Here is a 17,980-nt window from a genome sequence, read left to right on the forward strand (position 1 = left end):
TCCAGGCTACGAAACCAGCAGGGTTGGGAGCTCACTGAAATTTGCTTTCTTTCTTTTTTGAGGGGAGAATGACATCGTTTTGACCTGGTTCCCTTCCACCTCTTGGCCAGCGATACACGAGACTCCAAGAGATAAGCAAGAGGCACAGACAGTGCAGATGGGGATGTAGCATGGGACAAGACGGCTGTCCCACTGTGCCCACCATGCACTAAGATGGAGAGGGAAGGGGCGAGGGAGTGCCTGCCCCTCATCCAGACTGCACTGGGAGGTTCATCTTAGGGTGAGGGCAAGGCAGAAATGACACAGCCCGGCCATTTCCACAAGACCAGCTTTAATATCAGTCATGAGAACGAAGAGAAAGCACAGAATCCAGTAACAGAAAGGAAACCAAAAGAAAACAAAATTAAAATAATAATTAAAATAATAATAATAATAATTAAACACACACACACACACACAAAAATCAAAGAAAATCAAAAAGAAAACTTCAGAAACCCACCGCCCTGTGCCCACCCCCATCCCTTCCCCTACCCCCCATGGACTGTCCAGGCACTGCAGATGGAGGAGCACAACACATCAGCCGGGTGGGGATGATCCACCGAGAGCCACCCGGTCCGGCCCCTCCGCAGGGATGCTCACCTGGGGGTGTCGGGCAGCGCTGAGGTGGCCCGGCCTCGGGGGACCTGGCTTAGCTTAAGATTCATCACAGACTGACAACGAAGGACAAGAACGTAAGAAGAATCCAAGAGCTGCGACTTTTTGTTTCTTTATTCTAATTCAGCCTACGACGTTAGTAATGGTGATTTCAGGGGATGGCTGGGCCCGCGAGTTCCTTCTTGTAGTGAAAATCAGAGACTGTAAAGAGGAACAGAGCTTATAAAGACAGCTAGGGATATGTTGCCGTAAAAAGAAGTGGCATGCAAGTGCTTTGTACATTTGGCAGTATGTGAGGTGGCGGGGCTTCTCTGTGTTTGTGATGCTGGTCTCTGTGTTTTGCACAGTTCAAAAAGGAGCTGCTGCCTTCACAGCTTGGAGACAAACCCCCCCCAAGAGGAAAGGACAACACAACTCAAGTCCAAGGCGCCTTTCGCTTGGTTTTGGCAGAGTATATATATAATATATATATATTTATTATTATTATTTTTTAATGCATAGCGATTTTCTTCCTGTTTTTTTTTATTTTTATTTTTAAATTTTTATTTTTAATTTTTTTAAAATTATTATTATTATTCTTTTGCCCCCATTGCAAACCTGAGCTCGGTCCCTGCTTTCCCGTGCAGTTTCCCTTCCTTAGGTGTTGGCACTGTGCAGAGGTCGGGCGGTGTCAGCAGGCGATCTCCTCCAGTGTTCCCAGGGTAGCCTGCAGTGGCACGTTCACAGTGTGGCTGATGGTTTCCGAATGGTTTGGCATGGGGTCACAAGTGCTCTACGATGGAGAAACGGGACGGGGTTAACCCCGGGGGGCTGCTCTCCACCCACTGCCTCTCCTGGTTGGCACCGCTAATTCCTTTGCTATGGAAGCACGATCAATCCTTGGGAAATAACGCAGTGATGGGGCTCCTTACCACGTTTTCATCATGGCTCCCTTCCTCTTCCTCCTTCCCAAGTAGGTCTAATAATTTCTCCTTGATCAGCTGCAAAAGAGGGAGGGTTGGTTAATCATAGAATTCTGTGATTCTATGATTCTAAGCTGGGCAGAAGGAGGTGAGCACGGTGCCTTCTGACATTGGCAAGGCATGGGATCATAGAATCACCAAGGCTGGAAAAGACCTCTATGACCATCCAGTCCATCCATCCACCTATCACCCATAGATCATGCTCTAAAACGCATCTAAACATATCCTGAACACCTCTAGGGGCAGTGACTCCACCTCAATGAGCTGGCCAACCCTCCTTTGAGCTGGCCAACCCCTTGTCACCATAGAATCACCACGGTAGGAAAAGACTTCCAAGACCATCCAGTCCAACCATCCACCTACCACCAATATTCCCCCACTAAACCATATTTCAGTACAACATCTGCAAGCTGTGGCCACCTCCAGAGCTGGAAGGGACGCTGGGCTTGGAGGACCCAAACTCAATGGGAATGAAGGAGAAAACCAACCCATATGTAAAACCTGATTTATTTTTTTTTAGCAAGAAAAACAACAAAAAGCTCCCAAACCTCCATTTAGAAATACTTATTTGGGAGCTTATTGAAAATGTCAGCCATGTGAACGCAGCTTTCCCCTGCAGCCAATGGATCCTCAGGAGCTAATGCTGAAAAGCTGATTTGATTTTCAAGGGAAATCCCACAAAGGATGAGAAGGGAGTGCATTTTTTTTCACTGAAAACCTTCCACAGGGAGGAAAAAAAACACCCCAAAAACCCAAAGAAGTGAGCTAAAAATGTGAGCAACTGGGTCAGTTCTTAATGAAGCATGGCTGATACCAGCAGGAGATGCTTGGTGGGATGCAGGACTGGCTGCACATTCTACCCTGGTCCATGGCTGAGCAGCGTGACTGATGTCAAAAGTCATTCCTAGGTTCAACATTTCCTTTAGATTTTGGGTAAGCTGATAGAAAACAACAGGCGCATCCGTTTGCTGGCAATCTCAGAGAGTCTGCAAATGATTTGGTTGAGAATGCAACGAGTTTAAGGTGCTTTGAGCCCTGCCTTGCTGAAGCCCTGAGCTGATTAGAGCTATTCAAGGCATTTTATTCCTGCTCTCCCTGCCCAGCGTGGGTCAAAGATCCACCATGACCATGTAGGTGAACTCTCTGTATAACCCAGCAGGAGATGGGGTGCTCTCTTAAGCCATATTTGCCCCCCAAAGAGTGAATGAAGGGAAAAGAAAAATTACAGCATGAGGAAGCTGTTAGACAAGTTCTATGAGGATATATCAAATAAAGCAAAGAAAAAGAGAAGAAAAAAACATCCAGACTTGGCAAGGTTTCTTATTACCTTCTTATGAAAGGAGCCCAAGATAGCTGAGAATAGGAGATTTTAATGAAATACGGTGTGAATTCAAACTGAGATATAAACCAAGGCACCCGGCTCTGTTTGCACACCCAAGCCATTATTAGCTTTATGCTTGTAATTTTCAATCTATTTTACTGCAGGATAATGCCACCAAGTGCTAACAGCCACCCAGAAGGAGCTGTGATGGGGAGGGACTGCCTTAAAACGCAAAGCCAGCACCTAGCCTTTAATAAAATTGAAGAGGTTTCTTTAAGGATGTTCCAGCAAGACTGAAGCAGCCAACATCCCCGTGCACACAGCTGGCTCAGCACACACTGATGCAACTCCCACAAACGACCTCTAAATACAAAATCCCATAGGATTCAAAATCCCCAGAACCATCATGATAAGGAGCTGGATGTCAGAGGTCCAAACGATTGCAGATTTGGGTGCAGAGAGGCTCAAAATACAGCATGAAAACCTTGGAATGGGAAGTGACAGATTTGCTGGGAACTACCTCTCCCCATAGGTATCACATCCCACTTGTAACTATGCCATAAACTCATTCTTTCCTGCTATAAAATGGGGCCTGCATGTTTGGGTTCTTGGGGTCATCACATTGCAAACAAGGAGCTAAATCTCAGAGGTCTGCTGCAGCCACAACCCCTCAAGCTCAGTTTCCCCTTTACAGTCAAAAGCCATGAACCTGACCCCCAACATTAACCTTTTTGCAATATAGTGAAGAAGAGTGGGAAATGAGATCCCGGAGGAGAGGATGCTCCAGGAAGGGTTTGTTTAGCTTGAGGTCTACTGGAGGTGAATTATATGGTGTAATTAGTTTATAATTCATATATTCTAGTCACTCATAATTAATTATAGCATTAGTTGAGCACGTTGGGCATTCAGGGTTGTGATCTGTGATGGTCCCCGCTGGCATCAAGGCTTTCAAGCCCACCCCCTGCCAGGAACGAGGCAAAGACAAGGCACTTACCTCATATATATAATCAAAGAGCTCTAGTATAGTGAGGATACTAGCACCAATAAATAGCCCCATCTGGCCTCCAATGTCACCTAGGAGAGAGAACAACATGCCAATGGCTTTATCAGACAGCTTCATCACCAGCCTCTTCCTCAACCGAACCCCTCTACTGCCCAACCTGATGGGTTTCAAGCACTTAAATCTTTAGCCATCACCCACAAACCTCAACCCAATTTGAAGCTCAGCTCCTTGACCTTCCCCATTGATCTGCAAGGCAGCACCCAAAGGCAAAGAGCCTGGGGTCCTGGCTGGCCCTGTTGGAGATTAAGATGGATTTGGAGTAGGTAAGAGGTGCTGGGTATAAGGTTTTAAGAGATGACTTCCTCCATATAATGCCTTTCAGCACTGAGAGCATCCGTTGCTTGTTCAACCCAAATATCAGGGCTCTGGGATCCAGCAAAGATGGAGCAGCTCACATTAACCTCTTATGGGTGATACAGGGATTAGCTGTGGTCCCTCAGATCTTGCCCCCTGGGTCACTTCCCAGCTTGGTGTCAGAAGGAAAAGAAGAGAAGAGGTTGAAAGTGTGGTGGCCAGAAATGTGGTTGGATTTTGCTGGGATTTCACAGGATGCACTCACTTGTGGCATCTGCCTGTCCCATAAACACACCCAGCTCACACAGACCTGGTAATACACCTCCTTACCAAGTAAGGCTGCCACTTCATAGGCTTTCTTCTGCTCAATCGTCTCATAGTTGAGTGCTTCAAAAAATATGTCCAAGACAAGAATATTTTCTCTGCAGAAAGAGGACAACAGCACCAGCCCATCAGCCACCACAAGGAGACAAGGAAAAGATAAAGGGATTTGGGGGCTTTTCCCCCCCATCCCTGTCCTCATCACACTTTCTGGTGACCTATAGACACCTGGAGGCCAAGGCCACATTATCTTATCTTATCTATAGAACTTATCTCCAAGATTTCTGCTCAGGATGTGAGTGCTGGATCTCACTTTTATGGTAAGAGCAGAAGTCTGAATGATGATTAATAAGGAATAACTCTTGCTGACTCCATACTGATATCAATGAGCCCAGGGCTGGTAGAGGCCCAAGCTGTCTTGAAAAAGCTCTCCTAGGAGGAAAGCAACACACACCTCATCTCTTAGAGGGCTCACCCTAATCCCCCATGGAGGACATATGCTCATATTGGCAAAGTCTAAGCACTGGTGGTTTAAACTTTTCATTCCCCCCTTCCAAATGGAGGAGATTTGTTTCCTGCAACACTCACGAGATGTATTTTTCTGATTTGTTGAACTTCTTCTCCAGGTACTTGGCTGAAGTCTTGCTGGGGATCTTGACCATGGAGAGCTCTTTGTTGTACCTGGTCAGGTTACAGGGTGTCCTGCAGATGCAGTAATTGCTGTCTTTTTCAGCAAGCAAACCTGGAGAAGGTGACAAAGTTTGATCTCAAGAGTTGGGGACATGCAGCAGATGTGGATCCAGAGGTCACACAGCCAGAGAAGAGCCAAGCAGTCAGATCTCAAATGAGAAGAGCTGCAAGAAATGCAGTCCTGGCCATTCTTCTTCCATGTTACTGCATGGCCATTTGTAGCAGATTGAAGACAGGCTCTTCGCTGGAGGCCACACTCTGTTACCAGCATCTGCCTGGGGTTGTAACTCATCTGATGCTGGTACACACCAACCCTTTACATGCATCTGATCCTGCCAACAGCACTCAACTTTGGAGTCTCCTAAATCCCAAACTAGAATGGGTTACTCCCTCTCAACTTCAAACTCAACTCCAAATACAAACTCAAACCCAAACCCGAATGCAAATCCAATCCCACATCCAAATCCAAACTCAAATCCAACTCCAAATCCAAACCCAAACCTAGAGGTGAACCCCTCCTACACATCTCAGGGTGCTTGTTATCCTGATTTTTGCTGCCCTGATGGAACCATGTACCCATCATAGGACAGAGGAACCTTTATCCTAAGGAATAACCTGCCCTCCCCAACATTCAGGTCTTATCAAAATCCATTGCTGAGTCCATCCAGAAGAACACAGGAAGTCCCCCCAGCATGGGACACCCGTGACACTCAGACACATCTCCTGGTACTCACCAAGCGCAGGCTCTGCACATTCCTTGTACTGCTCCGGGGTACAGAAGGGAGCATCCCCTGCAGGGAAAGCACACATCCACCACTGTTGCTAGGGACTGCTGAGATGGAAGCTTTTCATCCCTGTCCTGTCCCTGTTTTCAGTCCCAGAATGAGCTGAGAGCAGTGTGGGGATGTAAATGTCACCATTTACTTGACATTTGCAAAGCAAGCCAAGAATGGTGCGGGTAGTGGAGGGATTGCAGCACCCATCCCACCTCTGCTGGCTCTGGGAGCCTTTTCTTCCAAATCAGAGTCACATCAAACATCACCCAAGGGTGCTAACCCAGGGACAAAGAGGTGTTACCAGAACCATGGCCCTCTGCTAGTCCTGCCCCTATTTCAAGGCATTTTGCAACCATTTTTAGCATCCCTTTAGAACAAGATAACCCCAGCTCCTTTAGTCCCAGGTCCCTTGGCTGGTGTAGGCTGGGTGGAGGGAGGGGAGCACTGACCTGGCATGTGAACCATTTTGCAGTTGCAGTTTTCCACAATATACCGCGTCTCGCAGTCGATCCTGCAAGCCGTGATGCTGTAAACGGGAAAGAAGTCTAAGCCCATGTCTGACGAGCGACATTCACCCCAGGGCGGAGGCAGGTAGGTCAGCTGCAAGAGAGGGAGGAGGGGCTGTCAGGGGACACAACATCTCCTCCCCATCTCTGATAGGAAGGAAAAGGGCCACACTGGATGGGGAGGGGTGCAACTCAGCTCGCCTAGTGACTCCATCACGAGTCACTCCCAAATCCAGTTCCCAAACCTGCTCAGGTTATGCCTAGTGGTCCAACCCTATTATGATCTTGGAAATAGCATTAAGCAATTGCAGTAAGCCATTTCTTATACCTATCTTAGCCATTATACCTATCTAAGCCATTTCTTATACCTATCCTCACTCTCCCAGCAAATCCTTTTCACTATAAAACAAGCTCTTGTGCTGCAGAGCTCCCCTCCAGCTCAACAGCAGAGCCCAGCAGAATGGTGCACACCCAGCAGGATGGTGCACAGGGGATGTGCAGCACCAGGCATTCTGCAGGGATAACTTTAAAGAAGCACTCGGTCCTTTCTCTAGTACCATAGGGAAAATGCTGCTGGTGCAGGGACTGCTGGGGAGGCTGTGACTTGCAAATTGGCTCCAATTTGGTGAGAACAAACACAGGGTAATCAGCACCGGTGTGTGACAGCTTCTGGCTCAGCCTTATGCTAATCTCATGGGGACAATGCAGACAGTGCTGGTGACATTAAGGAGCAGATAAAGGAAACAGCAAAATTCCAGCAAAGGAAACGTGATTGCTGTGGTGTGAGCAAACCTGAGTTTGCACTGTTCCCTTCCTCACATAGGCTCTTTTCCCACTGACTCAAAATGCCCTTAGACAGCAGCTCCAGCTTTGAGAAGGGGACAAGTCAGTGGCGCCCTTTCCAAACACCTTTACAGCAAGATACAGTGACTTCAGTCACCAAATTCCATTGCACCCACGCTGCTGATGACCCATCTTTGCACATCACCTTGCACGAAGTAACCCAGGCTGCTAAGCAATAGCGCAATGCAAACCCTCCTGTTGTTACCACTTTATTTAGCATAAATGCAAAGATAAGAAAAGCAGAATGCCGCAATCCACCACAGAAACCTTAATTGCAAGCCTAGAACATGCTGCAGGAAAAACAAGCCACTCTCTGGCCCCCACGGCCAAATCTACCTTGTTTGCCTTCTGTCTGAAGCTTGGCAGGCTTTCCTCTTTATCTTCACTAAATGCTCTGCAAGAGTTTTTGCTAGAGAGCAGAAAATAGCACTTCCCTAACCCCTCCTTCTCTGTTTTTTAAAGCAGCATCCAATTTGCCATGCTTTGCATGAAACACTGAATGCATTGTGCTGGCAGAGCACGTTGGCTGAAGAGAAACATTCGTATAAATATGTAGTAACATTAATCATGTTCTAAAATAAACATGTAAACATATGGTGATGGACTACAAGCCTAGGACCTAGGGGCCGAGTGTGAGGTGCTTCCTTTGGGGTTATCTGGGGGTCTTCTGGAGATGTAGGAGAAAGAGAGAAGAAATCACAGACTCATAGGATCACAGAATGGTTTGGATTGGAAGGGACCTCAAAGGCCACAGAACTGTGAAATCCTGGCATGGTTGGGTTGGAAGGGATCTTAAAGGTGGCTGAACCATAGGATCGTTGAACCCAGAGTGTCTGTATTGGGACCACAGGATTGCAGAACCATGGAATCATTGCATGGTTGGTTTAGAAGGGATCTTAAAACCCATCCAGTCCCACCCCCTGCCATGGGCTGGGTGCCCCCCACCAGCTCAGGCTGCCCAGGGCCCCACTCATGGCCTTGGGACCTCCAGGGATGGGACACCCACACTTCTGGGGTGAGTCACAAAGTATAGACACGCTGTGGACCCTGCAGGATGATTACAACAAAGCTGACATCACAGGAGCCATATGGAGCCCACACGTTGCTGCAGGTCTCTTTGTGTTGGACCAGATAATCTTAGTGGTCTTTGCCAACCATAACGATTGTATGATTCGTGAGATCTCTGATGAGAGCAGAGCTCCAGCTCAACTCCAAAGCACCTTCTGAACAACTATATTGGGCTTCAAGTGCAGCTAGGGAGACAAAGAGATGTTGTGAAGAAGGTGACTGGTGGTGAGGGTGGAAGAAAGGCAAAGCTTGGAGAAAAGGCCAGGCTTTGGAATCCTGCCCTCTCCAAATCCTATCCTGCCCCATAGCCCCAGGCCCACAGGCTCAGAACTCAGACAAGATGAATTAATTCCTCCTCTATAAATAATTTTGCCACATACAGTTCCCACCCAGGAACGTGGAGGTGCTTTGCTCACCACTTAGATGGTTCCCAGTTGTTTCAGTCTCTAACCTGCTGCAGGTTTGCAGGACCAGCAGTAACCGTGCTCAAGGTAGCTCGGCAGCACATCCATCTCCCAGTTAAGCCAGTGGTCCCAGCCATGATAAGATGGCAGTTCCAGGTCTTTCCTTGCATGGGACCAAGGAGAGACCCTAGAAAAGCTCAGAATGAAGGTGAAGGGGTCTTGGTGTAACAGAGAACCCTCTTAGGCTCTGGTTGCCCACTAGGCCAGCTCAGTCACCAGCTCCCTTCCCCTGCTCCTGTGAGCATCGATGCTGCTATTCAAGTGCTGCTGAAAAACAACTTTGCAGCATGAGCCCAGGAGTTCCCCAAATCATCCACCCAAATCCACATTGCTGCTCACTTCAGGGCAACAGCAGTGAGAGCAGCTCAGCACAACAACCCTGCAGGTCCCATCTGAGCCCCAGACAGCTCCCAGGTGCGAAGGTGCAGCCGGTGAAGGCTGTTCCCATCTGTGGAACCAGCAGAAGAACTGAGAATAAAAGCAGCTCCCAGGCATTGCAGCATCTCCAAGAAACAAGGCTGGCTCTGAACTGGGTGGTGTTGGAAGTCTGCAAAGCAACAACACCTTTGAATGAAAATACTGAGAAGCGTCTCTGCAACAATAGCAAAGTGTTGTTTGAAGAGGATCTTTTCTCATTTGCTTTACACTTGCAGCATAATAGAGTACCAGATGCCATCATTTAGTCATCCGCGGCGGAGAAAGGGGCCCATATGTTGCACGTTGTATGATAAAGGAGAATAAATAATCACAGGCTCAGATGGAATCAGCTCTCTTCTGAGCACCGCTCTACACAAATCTTTTAAGCCCTTTAAATTTTACTCTGAAATGTAGGTGACAGGAGCAGGAGATGATGGAGTCACCAGCAGACACCGAGCTTACACAGCGTTTGCTCAGCCAGCGCTGGATGTGAGCCACAGTGTTTGTGAACCAGCACCGCGTCTGCAGGAGTTGCATGGGCTGAATGCTTAATTAAAGCCAGCTTCATTAACAGAGTTAGGTCTTGTTCCAGAGCCAGGACCACGAGCACTACCCACCCATGACCTGCATTAGCACAGATCCTTGTGCAGTGAAGCAAAGCCAGCTTGCTTCTCCCTCCAACCACAGGGTTCCAACAGTTCACTCTCTTCCAGCTTCCCAAACATGCAGCACACAGAACCACGTGCCACCATACCTTCAATTTTTTGCTCTCAGCGTTAAGACTCCCCCTCCCTTGTGCAAGTCAATGAACTCTTCCCTCTCAGAGGGACTCATCAAAGGCTATTAGTGGAGCTTCCATCGTAATTACAGCTTTAGAGGCACGTTGCTTCCCTTGTGCTCTGTAATTTGTAATCAGAAGTGAATCCTCGACTGATCAGCACTACATGTGGGTGTGGGACCTCTCTGGAGGGGGCAGGAGCATCCCCAGGGACTCAACTCTCTGCTGCTCCCAGGCAGGGACCACCCTCAGTAATGTGATTCTTAGAGAGGGGCTCACTTCCCTGCAAGCCCCTGTAACCCTCTCATTGATGCAACTGGTGCATTCTCAGGGCTGCAAACTCATGCAAAGCCTTTGTATGCACAACACCTGGCCCTGGGGGCTGCCTGCATTGTGTACTGTAGAAACCTGGATCTCCAGCCCATAGAGCTAACTAAGTTAACGAGGCCATCACATCACCCTGCTTGCATTGCCTGCCTTGCTTTCCCCTCTTTTTGACAATGCTGATTTTTGCCCCATCTGCAGCAAGCAGTGGGATTTGGTGCTGGATCAGAAGGAGCTGAGCTGCTCCCCACCACCAGCAATGAGTGACGTCCCTTGTAAGGTGGATGGAAATCATGAATAAAGCAAAGCAGGGACAATTCCTGCCCTTGGTTCAGCGGCACTGATCCATCATTTTGCTCCACTTTCCCAACAGCCAAAGTTCAGCACCAGCCCCTAATTGAGGTCGACAAGTGCTCATCCCCTTGCGTTTGCCTTCATTAATACTTAATTAATTAATTAAGTGCTCATTAAATTGCCTAGATTCCTGCTATTAGGGGATTACGACAAGCAGATGCAACGTGGGAACGTGGTGAAGCTGCTTCCATCCCCGTTTGCAGCTCCGCTTTGCCATTCATCTGCTTTGGCTCAGCACCACGCGATGTCACCACGCTCCGGGCACATCCAGACCCACCAACCCACCACTGGAGCTCGCAGCCTCAAGGCAAGGTGCATCTGCTTTTGCTGCAAATGAAATACTAACCAGAAACCTACGTTCTTTAATGAGACATCAAATGGCATCAACTTAATAGATTTTCAATCCCAGACAGCTTTAGCACTTGTAAAATACTTATAAAGCTCAGTGTACACGCTGCTTGTGGTTCCTGTCTCCATCACCCAGTTAATGATGCTGGAATTTCTCTATTTATCGCCTCTCTGCACAGGCGGGGTGTGCAGTGTGCCATGCAGCTGTTCTTTCCCATTTGCACCAATAACATTGTCTTGACTGACAAGAGCTTAACCCTTCCAGCAGCCTGTGGTGCTTGGCAAGGGTACTCAGCTCTGCATTTGAATGGTCAGCTGGAGAAAACATTCATTTGGGCACGCTGTGATTTGTGAGCCCCTCCAGGTGCCCTTTTTCCTGGGAATGATTTTCTAAAGCCAAAGTCATTGGTTGGCTGCTCCAAGTGTTTCTCTCCTGTGCTCAATGAGCTGTGCCTTCTGCTTGTATTTTAAATCACAGAATCATCAAATGATTTAGTTGGAAGTGACATTAAAGACCATCAAGATCCAACCCCATGCTGTAGGATGGTTGCCCCAACCAGGTCAGGCTGCCCAGGATTCCATCCAGCATTGAAACCCTCCAGGGATGGGATGGCAATTAACTCTTCAATCAAATAGTAGCTAGCTCTGCCTCTTCCCCCTTGGCTACCTCCTCAGCCCCACATTCTGCTGGTCAATGTGGGCTCTACTTGTTGGACCACGTTGGCCAACCCCACATAAGTGCCCAAGCTGGGGGGTGTGTTGGGGGGAGTTGGATTTTCTGGAGCTATTCTAACTTCAGAAAGTGGCTTTCCAACTTTTAAAATAAAATCCTGTTCTCTCTGTCACAAAGCAAAGAGTTAACAGAACACCCTGACCCATACAAACTCATGATGTGCTCAGAGAGTTTCTCTTACCAACCTCCTTCCCAAAGGAGTCCTTTCCCATCTCTCCCCATCCCCATTGCTCCTCAGTTGGACTCATTCCCACTGCTTACTCCAAGCCCATTTCCCCTTGTATCTTTTCAGGTTGTCCAATAAGAACATCCTTGCAATGGCTTCCGTTCATCCCCCTTGAACCCATGTGCTGATGTTTTTGCCTCCGTTGGCTGCTGGCTGGCTTCTTGCTGCTTAATTAATTAGAGCCCAATGACAGACCGGAGGAAATCAATAGGGAAAGTGTGTGGGATCGAGGGAAACAGAGAGTGAGCGTTTCCAGGAGGCGGTGTAAGACCGTAGGTAGAAAATGCTCTGAGTGAGCGTTGGCAAAGTGGGGAAACGTCACTTAATTGCTCCCGATTTTCAAACGCAGCTGCCTACGCCCTGTTTGAAAATAGGAGCGATCACTGCCAGACCCTGAGCCCCATTTCCCTGGCTCTGTAATTACACCTCGTGATCCTGCATCTCTTGGTAGCTGATGCTCTCTGTCCCGTGCAAACGTTACAAGGGGATGAGTCTCCAAGGCGCACTAGAGCCCTATAAAACAATATAGCTCCGTCTACGAACCTGTTGCTTAATTGAAGCCTCTTAAATTTTTATTGCCAAGTTGGCAGAAATTGCCATTTTAGTGCGCATTTCATCTTCCCTAACGCGCGGTGCCGGTGGCGTGGCAGGGAGCAGCAGTTACCCATCCCATCCACCGTGGGTGATGCAGCCGTGATGCCATAAAGCACAGCTGGGAAGTTGGGATGAAAAGATGGCAAATCCAGGAGGAATCTGTCTTTTTGAGTGGATGAGCCTACCAAAATATGGATGCCAATGTGCGTTGCAGCCTCTCCGATGTTACTTCAGATATTATTGGGGGTAGGTGGATGATTGGACCACATGATAGTAGATATTATTCTTTTCCAAACTTAATGAATCCTTGACCCTATAGCACGCACAATACAAGGTTTTTCTGCAGCACTAGGCTCATCCTAGAGCTGGGAAAGAGGAAAATTGGGGATGCAGCCCCACAAAACCAGCAGCAGAGACGTGGAGGGCACAGCCCTGTGCAGAGTGTTCCTGCCTTGCTCAGGACCAGCCTGCCTCTGCCTGCAGCCAGCTCCTGTGCTGCTGCTCCTCATTTGGCTCATTCATGAGAAAACAAACCTTACTCATTAGGTTCACTGATTGCCATAGAAACGGCTCTCCTGCATGGCCAGAGCATCTCTGCTCTGCCCCAGCTCTTCCAGCTCCCCTCCTCGTGTAACACTGTGTGAGACCCCCAGAAAACAGCAGTCAGCCTCATATCTCTATGTGAACTGCTCCAGCTCCCGGCCTAAATCACTCAGAGAGGAGTTTTGACGTCCTCCATCAAACCACTCCCATTTTAATTGCGAATGCACTGCCTCCAGCAGTGCCTGAGCCTTGGGGAGCTCTGTCCCAGCTCTTAAATTCCAGCTAATTAGAGCAAATTGCTTCAGTCTGAGATGTCCAGAGCAGAAAAACAGCTTTTATGGAGAACCCCCTGCTTGCACTGCTTTTGCTTTTGCTGACTCAGCAAGCACAGCTTGCTTGCAATGTCCCCATCTGCAGTGCTACCTGGGTGCTTCCGACACTACTACTGCATTAACACCACCAACCTGGCAAATGTTTCTTAAAAGTCACTCTGCTGGAGGGCTCAGCTGCTGCAGAAGGAGGAGAAGAAGTGATTATTTTTGTTGCTTCTTTCAACTGACAGCTCATTTTCAAGCAACGTTTAAGGAAATCACACTGTCATGGTTTGCTTTTGACTATGGTAATATAAAACATGCAGTTGAGGACCTCAATAATGGGCTGGACTCAGTCCTCTGGGTGATGTTCATAAGGTTTTCCTCCTTTTGCTCTGACTTATGCAAGGAATAGCAAATGCCCACCCCAGCCATGGGGATGAGGTATTAAGAGAAGACTCAATCTGGGTCCTGAATCAGAGATATGCATTTGGGAGGAGGTGGGTGTGCCCTGTGGGGTAATTACACAAGGCAGTAGCATGCCTGTGCTGTAGTGGTAGTAATTAGTGGTCGTAATTAGGCTATAAAGTGACTTTATTGAGTCTCATGGGCCAAGGCTTTGTGGTACAATCTTATACCTGCTCCAGAATGGCTGGTACTGAGCAGCAATGTGCCCTGCCCTCTGGCAGCACTGAAACTGGGGCAAAGCCCACAGAAGGAGCGACATGCTCCAGCAGAGAGACTCCCAAACTCTGCTTCACTGTCATCTTCCTTCCTGAAGGAGGGATGTGGGGAGGGAGGGTTTTTATTCCATTTCTCTATCTCAACTTCCTAACACAGTCCCTAGCAATTGCCTTTTATAATAGGAAGAATGAAAAATAATGAAGGTTGGCAGTAGGAAGGGAAGCATTAGGTTAGATTTAGAGCAAGTCTCAGCATTTATGCTTCTTCCTACCCAAAATAAAGTCCTCGAGGTCCTTGCTGCAGGCTGTGAGTGGGCTCGCTCAACCAACTGGCTGCTGGCTGTAACCCAACGGGTCCTCTGGGGCAGCACAAAGCGGCTGCCAACAGATATATGGAAGGGGATGGGATGAAGAATGCCCCTCAGGGGATTCCAAGGCCATTTCCTACAATAGCTAATGCACCCAAACCCACCAGCAAGGTGGGCCCAGGTCACACAGCATCTCAAGAGTGAGTCTGGGGAGGTTGAGCAGCACGAGGACAGGGCTTGGCCAGTGGACATAGATGGGGCAGGAGCTATTCTGGACTTCAGCAGGTGCTCATTGTGCCCCTGAAGATCCCTTTGCCTTCACTATCACCGAGGTGTTACGCTCCAAGCGAGTGCTAATAGAGCTGCTCATTTTCTCCAGCCCACAAGACTTCTCACAAGACACGTATCGACAACAGCAAAACACTGCTCTGCTTTAATTGAGAAGTCTCCACCTGACGCCCGCCTACCAGGAACCCACACCCTTCGTTATCTCTGGGATGAGCACACACGAACACATCGTAATGAATGAGCCTCACTAAAATGCTGCAGCCTCCATGTGTATTTTGGTACCCGGATCCATGGAGAGATGCCTTGGCTTAAAGATATATCTGGTGGTGACTTGGCTGAGCTGCTCAGAGTTCTGCAGCCCTGATCTCTGCTGAGGTTTGATCACAGCAAACTCTCCATGAGTGTTTGCTTGCTTTCCTCAGTTTGATTCATAGGATCCAAGGATGTTGGAAAAGAGCACTGAGATCATCTACCCCAGCCATTGACCCATCATGCTGCATTGAGAGTAGGCACGAGAACAGGGATGAAAAAGAGAGGCAATGAGGCAGGAAGGTCAGAAGCAAAGGCACTGTGGCCAAAAACAGTGGGGAGAAAATTAATCTGCACCCCCAGCATTTCCAAATGCCTACCCGGGATTTGGGTCTAATGACAACATGTCACATTGCCATCTGCACTGTGATGTGTCACTGTTGGGATGCAGGGGTGTGATGCACCCTGGGCCATGAGCTTCCCACCACTGGTCAGCATAAATAATGTGACTGCTTTGGTGCTACCCTGAAAGGATTCATGCTGTGCTGCTTTATGAAACTCACTCCTCTGGTCTCATTTATTTGCCTTGGAGAGTGAGAATGTCACAGTGGGTTGGGTGGTAATCAGCACATTTAGAGACTGCCATAGGTGAACCACAAACAGGAAAAAGCCAATCAGGGATATTACTGGGGACAGAATCCCTTCTGTGGCCCATTTGGTAGTGGGTAATGTATTGGAAACAACAAGAGCTGTCCTTTTCCCAACCAATTTGGAACAAGGAGTAGAAAAAAAACCACACTGCCTGTCAAGCAGCATCAGTGCATAGATGGGACCCAGTGGGGGCACCTCGGTGTGCAAATGAAATGTGGGACTTACCCTTTGCTCTTGGGTGGCCACAAAGGTCTGGAATCCAGGGGCCACCCCGAAGCCCAGCTCCTGGACAAACGGCGGCTCCGACTGGCTGTGGATCTGAACTTTGACTCCTGCCTCGAACGTCGTCTCTTCTGGAAGAAGAAAGCAGAGGGTTAAGCTGGGAATGATGGGATGGTGTCCATTGGGGACTTCTGTCTGGTCAAAAGGAGACATGATGAGGGGCTGGGCATGATGGAGGGAAGCCCAGCACCAAGGGATGCTTCACTCTGTTGTGATCAAGAGCATCTGCTGGCTCCTGCTCCTCCACTGCTTTCTGTCCCAAAGGCTTGATGTCAGCATATGTCAGAGAGCGGTGATTTCTCCATACTTTCAAGACAGAAAACAGGAGGTGACATCCATTTTCTTGCTGCTTCGTAGCAGAAAGTTTTCATACAACTACAACAAATATACTTCTCCTTCCCAAAAAGTCAGTTTTAGTATCTGTATGTTCTCTGATACAAAAAGAATGGTTGCACCCACCTCTGCTGCCCTGCAGCCTCATCTCTGGCAGTAACACACCTGAAGCCTCTTGGAACATGACACAGGCAATACAGTAATGATAGAAGAGTAAAATCCCAGTCCTTTGTTGCTCCAAGCACAAAGGTCCTTTGCAGCTCACGGGCTCAATCTCATGACCCTGCTATGGGTCTCCTCACTTTGGCTTATGTGTCATCCTCACATCTTCAGCTCCTCTTCCACTAAACTGATAAGAGGCTTTGTGAAGCTGAATTAATGGATCCGAGTCAGACCTGTCTTCTATCCCAGCACTTTGGGCTCCTCTATCACACAGACATCATCCCCCACAGGAGCACAGAACATTTCTCTCTCCAGCTTCGCTGCTACAGCCTCACATCCAAACCAACTACAGGGAGCATATGGGTTTAAAGGGTGGGGGCTCGCTGGCAAAGGAACTCATTAGCTATGCACGGTATGGTCTAAACACATAACAACCCACTAATACGAATCCATGCCTAGGGCCAACAAACGCCGCCTAAACATCTGAAGAACTTCTGTTTGGAGATGAGTCACTCTTCGTTTTCTTTGCTTACTATTTCTTGGTATTTTTCTACTATTTTATTATGCTTTTCAACTTTAATTTTTAAATTTTTTTTAATTTTTACCAGCACTGTATTTGATCCAAAACACTGCCAGAAAACAACAAGGAAGGAAAGTCAGCCCCAGAGCTCTTTGATAGCAGCCCATCCTTCATGGTTTCAGCACTCAGCTACACAAAGCCACGGCCAATCTGACCCAGGAAGCCCCTCCTGTGCCATTGAACCCCCAACCCATACACAAACCAAAACACACACTTCATTCACCCTTTGGGAACGATCAGCATCAAAAAGCCCCGCTGTGACCATGAAGTTGCTTTACCCATTGGCCACTTGTAACTTCACACTCTATGCCCACAGCATCCAGCGCTGCTCTCTGGCATTTTATCTCAGCATCCTTTACTGACTGAGCAGCTGGAGCAGGCTATTAGTATTTATTAGCATTTAACCTTTTTAAAGCTCAGCTTTCCTACCTTCAAAACAATCTGGAGATAAATAGGATTTATTCAGTCAGTCACCTCCCCAGGTCTTGCTAAACCCAGGTGGTCAGCCTGGCTCCAACCATTCAGAGCTGGACTATGAACCAGCTGGAGGTTTATTATCTGCACCACTCACTCTTAAACACATGCTCCCATTGATCAACACCTCCAGCACTTGTGCTAATTCTGGCACTGGCTTTGCAATACTCCTTTGCAAGGTAATTGTGTATTGTCATTCCTATGTGACAGTGTCATGACTGGGGCATGGCAGCATCACCGTTGCATGCTTTGGTGGATGAGCAGGATGCACTTGTTTCCCATGTAAAATGACACATCAGTGCAACAGTGGCATAGAAAGGATGAGTTTGTTTTGGATATTGCTGAACTGAAGTCTCATGGAGTAAGAGTGGAAGTAACCA

The 17,980-nt window shown here is 48.0% G+C and overlaps 1 protein-coding gene across 8 annotated transcripts in view; it reads right to left on the minus strand.

Annotated features, from left to right (window-relative positions):
- Positions 1–314: 314 nt before the first annotated feature.
- The window catches only part of LOC107325055 (acid-sensing ion channel 2), a 387,163-nt gene continuing 369,497 nt past the window's right edge, over positions 315–17,980 (minus strand). For 4 of the 8 annotated variants that reach the window (XR_004309693.2, XR_014937144.1, XR_014937146.1 and 1 more), the window contains exons 3-11: positions 15,995–16,122; positions 6,531–6,681; positions 6,040–6,096; positions 5,204–5,357; positions 4,625–4,716; positions 3,932–4,011; positions 1,566–1,634; positions 1,252–1,426; positions 315–855 (exon numbers count right to left, since the gene is read on the minus strand). Coding sequence is in view for 4 of the 8 variants with exons in the window: in XM_032449398.2 (XP_032305289.2) it covers positions 1,325–1,426; positions 1,566–1,634; positions 3,932–4,011; positions 4,625–4,716; positions 5,204–5,357; positions 6,040–6,096; positions 6,531–6,681; positions 15,995–16,122 (833 nt within the window). In the remaining 4 variants the exon portion in view is untranslated. Of the gene's footprint in view, positions 1,427–1,565; positions 1,635–3,931; positions 4,012–4,624; positions 4,717–5,203; positions 5,358–6,039; positions 6,097–6,530; positions 6,682–15,994; positions 16,123–17,980 lie in introns of all 8 variants that reach the window. The other 4 variants (XM_032449398.2, XM_015885549.3, XM_085523771.1 and 1 more) reach the window with 1 other exon arrangement.

Source organism: Coturnix japonica, chromosome 24 (assembly GCF_054131305.1).
Source record: "Coturnix japonica strain WE chromosome 24, WE-NBRP24, whole genome shotgun sequence".
NCBI lineage: Eukaryota > Metazoa > Chordata > Aves > Galliformes > Phasianidae > Coturnix > Coturnix japonica.